Here is a 4,609-nt window from a genome sequence, read left to right as displayed (position 1 = left end):
TTGATAATTCAACAACCAACCATAAATATAAAGACATCAACAGTGTATAACAATCTCAAGTTAAAAGCAACACTGTTCTGGTTCCTCAAACTACATAGGATGGAGATGAAATGACAATTAAATGTTTGCACCAAAATGCATCTTTCAATAAAATAAAAGGAAAACTTAAGCGCTAGCACCCTTTCCCTTCTTCTTCTGGAGTTTCTTCATATAGAACTCCAATTCTTTGCCCTCCAAAATATACCTATTTCCAGAAGAAAAAAAAAAGAAATTTAAAACATCTTTAAGTATCATGCTAGGGTTATTGAAGGAGAGTTGGCTTGGCAAGGTTAAATTAGATTTTGACAAATACTCTAATAATTCAATATTTTCATTTCGATGTGATAGAATAATTACTACTATTAATCACTCTGGTTGATCATGTGAAGGACTGAGACATCTAAAAATTAGCATCTAAACACTGAGTGAGAGTATAAGAGCCAACAAAAGTTGGTGACCAAAAAAATAGTACTACTACAAGTTCTCAATACAAAACCGATAACGCATGATTTTTGACATTTTAAACCACATACAGATGTTAATGAAGCATAAGACCATAGACATATAGCATCCACATAATAAAAAGCATGCACAAGATAATGCAATAGAACAATCAATGTAAAGCCAGATAACAAACTTTAGGTGTGAACACATACCCATCGCAGCGGCCGCATTGGCCAGGACGAGAGGCAATTGCTGCCAAGAGACGACCGCCACCAAATTGTTCTTCAATGTGTGAATCAATCTTGCGGTCCTGTTGACGCTTTTCTAGTTTTCTCTCGACATGTTTGCTCTTCTTTACCTCTTCAGTAGCAGCAGCCTCAGTAGTTTCCTAAACCATGTAAGCACAAAAGGATTTTAACTACCAACTATCAATTTCAAGATGCACTAATAAAATTCACAGTTTAGGCAAAGTAATACACATGTGAAACGAAAAGATATGAGCAGACATATACCTCTCCTTCCTTCTTGGCAGCAGCCTTCTTTTTACGGCCGATTTCAACTCCATAGTGTTGCAGGTACCACTGCTTGAATGGTGCGGCATCAACCTGAACAATGGCACCCTTGACCAAAGTCTGTGTTCTGACAAGTTCATTGTTCGACGCATTGTAAACCACATCCAGGATACGGGTCTTTCGGGTTACAGCTTCACTACCCCAAGAATAGTTTCCTGTATCCAACCTCAAGGCACGCCACTTGACATTGCCTCCTCGAACCCTTACCCTTCGCACAGTCTTGTTGCTCGACAGCTTCGTGTTAGCCGGTTGCCTCCCGAGCTCATACCTAATCACACACACAGTAGTTACAGCTATAATCAATCAAACAACAGCATCTGCTCCACACACATCAAACTATACATATGCTACATATAGACCAATTTTTCAATTATCTGGAATTTCAGATGCCAAATAAACATAGCAGAGAAAAAGACTAAGCAGAACCAATACATAGATTACAAAAAAATTACTTGTAGCGAGTAAATCAATTGAGAAATTACAAAAAATTACTTGTAGCGAGTAAATCAATTGAGAAAACAATGTTTTAGCTCAGATGAATTAGTGGAAAAAGATTGAATTAAGAAGAAAAAAATGAGAAGATTACTTTCGCTTCTTCCTCCACGCTTTCTTCTTCCCTCCGGTTGCACGCCTCTTGTGCATAGAATCCCGTGAGATACCTACATTTTTCCCCAATCAAATCGCCGGTAAATCACGACGTTAACACTACTAGCATTCAAATTGAAAGAAATCGATGTAATTACCCATGATGGAAACGACGGCTGGGGTTCCGAGTGATTGATGCGAAGAAGGAAGAAATACAGCGGATAACTGATATTTATACTCTTCAACCAAAAACCCTAACTTATTAAATTACAAATATAACCTTCTCTTAAACCCCGAAAATAACCCCAAAATTTCACAACTGGAGTCACAACTACTCAACTTTTTTGGCAAATCGACTGAACAAATCATATTCCTGTTTGATTCTCCTCTTATGCAAACTGGAAAGAAAAAAAAAAATCTATTGTTTGCAGAAATGGGGTTTTCAGTATGTTGTTCGAGTTCATTGTGGCTGGTCTTGAATCCAACGCAGCAATGTCGTTTCACTAAAATTGCCGGAAATCAGAAGCGCGCGGAGGATTTGAAGATCACGGGGATTTTTAGGAAGGCTCAAACTCAATCAACAAGGTCGATTTGCTGCAGGCTTCAAGGCGCCGATTTTGAGGAGAGAACCAGCCCTGCTGAGGTTCAATTCACCTCTTTCTTTCGATTGTTTTTTATATTGCTTGAATTATGCCGATCACTCAGCTTAAAGTATTCCTATTTCCTTTGATTGAATGGCTATTTGCTATTTCTGCATAACTGAGTGTGAAATTGGGGAAAAGTAGGTGAAGAGAGAAATCGAGAAATGCTATGAGCTTATAGGAAGGCTTGGCAGAGGAGTAGTGTACTTAGGTTCAGCAAGATTGGGGACTGAGCATCCACATTTTGTCAGATCATTTGAGTTGGCCAAAGGAGTATGTTTATATCTGTATCTTTGATGCTTAGGTTGCTTGTTTCTTTGTTCCTTCAACTTGTTAGATTGTTTCTAGATTGCGAGCCTCTTAGATGCTACTACCTGGTCGGGAGCTGGGCCTGGGCTAATGGATGCCGTCACTAAAGGAGCTCTTGAAGCAGGAAAGCCAGTTGGGGGATTCAAGATAGGCAAGGAAGCTGGACAATGGACAGCTACCGATGTTCATCCTTACCTACCGTTGGATAGCTATCTAACGTGCAGGTGGAATTCGTGTAAAAAATTGCTCGTGGATCGGTGTGCACTTGTTTAACTGAACCACCACCACCTGCAGGTTCTTTTCTGCGCGGAAGCATGGCCTGGTGGATGCTGGTGTTAGAGCTGTGAGTTCAGACAGGACAGCTTTTGTTGCTCTGCCTGGTGGGATTGGCACTCTGGATGAGGTGTTTGAGGTTTCGGCACTGATTCAACTTGAGAGGATCGGGTCCATGCTTCCTGTCCCCTTCCTTGTTATGAACTATGATTCGTTCTACTCGAAACTGCTGGGCTTTATAGATGATTGTGAGGGGTGGGACACTGTCTCGAAAGGTGAAGTGACATCGTTGTGGAGAGTATGCAATACCAACGCTGAAGCTTTGGCTTATTTGGCTGAATATTATGGACTCCCTGATACACAAGGCTATACGAGCATCGACCAGTTAGGAGAAGATAATGAAACTGTATCTTCTTCAAGTAAGATCGATGTGCAGTAACAATTGCACTATCACAATTGCTTAAACAAATGTAATAGATTTTGTGTTGAACCCTTTCCAGTTTCCACTTATCCTAAACAGTAGAGTGTTTGCCATCAATCCCACTTAAGATCGATGTGCAGTAAAAATGGAAACGTCCGTTTTAGTCCTGGCGAGTCTTCCGCGATCGCTGTTATGATGTTCTTCGCAGCCGGGACGACCTCGGACCTCAATGACTCTTCTTGCAACGCCTTTTGAATGAAGTTGGAGAGACCTTCTTGTAATCGTCTCGTCACGGACCTCGTCACGATCCAACTTTAGTGAATTCGTATCATTTTGTGTTGAACCCTTTCCAGTTTCCACTCATTCTAAACAGTAGAGTGTTTGCCATCAATTCCATGTCACGTGTCTTGGATGGTATTCCATTTATTATGATCACTTTATCATTTTCAAATACTGCCAGAGTTGGAAATGTTTCCAGCATACAAAATCAAGAAAAAAGAACACTCGGACCTTAAAAAAAAGTACTCCACAGAAAATGACATAGAATGAAAATTCAGAAGCTAGTTAGCTTTTAAAAATGCTCCTACACTCAACTTCACTTCAAAAACAATGTGATAGAGTGTAATCTACATGACTGCAACAGCAAATGTTATCATTATGGGTGGGCATTCAGCCGGTACAGTTATAACGAATCAAATTGGTCGGTCAATTTCCAATCTCAAGAACCGAAACTGAACTGGACTCAAATTCAGTTATGTAACTAACCGGTCAGTTGTAACTTACAAGTTACAACTGACGGGTTAATCAGTTAACCGAAAATAACCAAATTCTTAATAAATTTTAAACTATCTTTGACTTTTTTAAATCAAAGCCCATAATTTCTATTAGCAATCCAACCTAATTTTATACTACTACTAACTTAATTTCTCTTTTTTTATCCCAGCCGACGTTGGAAATATTGATAGGTTGAATTTCTCCCTCACAAGATGTAGGAGACTCCTATAATATTTCAATGTTAAAAGTTGTAAGCCAAGAAAATGACTTATAAATTTTTTTTCTGCATATTGAACATATCATGATTGGCTGGAAAGCTAAAGAGTTTTGGAGAGCCTTCCTTAAATTTGATATATTTATGCTTGTGGCTCACCAGATATCAAGATATCTTCTATTTTTATTAATGCTCTTTTTTTTGAATCATATTTGAGTTAATATAACTTGATCATATGTGTATCTACGGACATTTTGTGGAGAGGAATGATAGAAATCCATGGGTTCCATACTAAAACTAATTGGTGATAGGAGGAGGGGCTCATGAAACTTATATA

General features: G+C 39.0%; 2 protein-coding genes across 2 annotated transcripts; one reads left to right on the top strand and one right to left on the bottom strand.

Annotated features, from left to right (window-relative positions):
- Positions 1 to 1,897, bottom strand: LOC125190808 (40S ribosomal protein S8). Its single transcript, XM_048088211.1, has 5 exons — positions 1,799 to 1,897; positions 1,642 to 1,714; positions 996 to 1,323; positions 696 to 871; positions 1 to 244 (listed from the first exon to the last, which is right to left on the bottom strand). Exons 1-5 carry the CDS (start codon positions 1,800 to 1,802, stop codon positions 166 to 168), a joined length of 660 nt encoding a protein of 219 aa, XP_047944168.1. The 5' UTR covers positions 1,803 to 1,897; the 3' UTR covers positions 1 to 165.
- An 81-nt stretch (positions 1,898 to 1,978) lies between these two features.
- Positions 1,979 to 3,675, top strand: LOC125187416 (probable cytokinin riboside 5'-monophosphate phosphoribohydrolase LOGL10). Its single transcript, XM_048084004.1, has 4 exons — positions 1,979 to 2,283; positions 2,426 to 2,554; positions 2,630 to 2,814; positions 2,885 to 3,675. Exons 1-4 carry the CDS (start codon positions 2,032 to 2,034, stop codon positions 3,300 to 3,302), a joined length of 984 nt encoding a protein of 327 aa, XP_047939961.1. The 5' UTR covers positions 1,979 to 2,031; the 3' UTR covers positions 3,303 to 3,675.
- Positions 3,676 to 4,609: the final 934 nt, after the last annotated feature.

The sequence above is a fragment of the Salvia hispanica genome, chromosome 5 (genome assembly GCF_023119035.1).
Source record: "Salvia hispanica cultivar TCC Black 2014 chromosome 5, UniMelb_Shisp_WGS_1.0, whole genome shotgun sequence".
Classification (NCBI taxonomy): Eukaryota; Viridiplantae; Streptophyta; class Magnoliopsida; order Lamiales; family Lamiaceae; genus Salvia; species Salvia hispanica.
Note: the sequence above shows the minus strand (reverse complement) of the source record. Positions and strands in the feature narration are given on the sequence as shown.

Bases quoted from the DNA above. Each gene is read 5' to 3' on its own strand.
- LOC125190808 (XM_048088211.1), bottom strand. The intron at 1,324-1,641 runs GTAATCTTCTCA...GTGTGTGATTAG, and splicing joins GCGTGGAGGAAGAAGCGAAA to GTATGAGCTCGGGAGGCAAC. The intron at 872-995 runs GTATATGTCTGC...TACATGGTTTAG, and splicing joins CTGCCAAGAAGGAAGGAGAG to GAAACTACTGAGGCTGCTGC.
- LOC125187416 (XM_048084004.1), top strand. From the start codon at position 2,032: ATGCAAACTGGAAAGAAAAAAAAAAATCTATTGTTTGCAGAAATGGGG. The intron at 2,284-2,425 runs GTTCAATTCACC...GGGGAAAAGTAG, and splicing joins AGAGAACCAGCCCTGCTGAG to GTGAAGAGAGAAATCGAGAA. The intron at 2,815-2,884 runs GTGGAATTCGTG...CACCACCTGCAG, and splicing joins GATAGCTATCTAACGTGCAG to GTTCTTTTCTGCGCGGAAGC.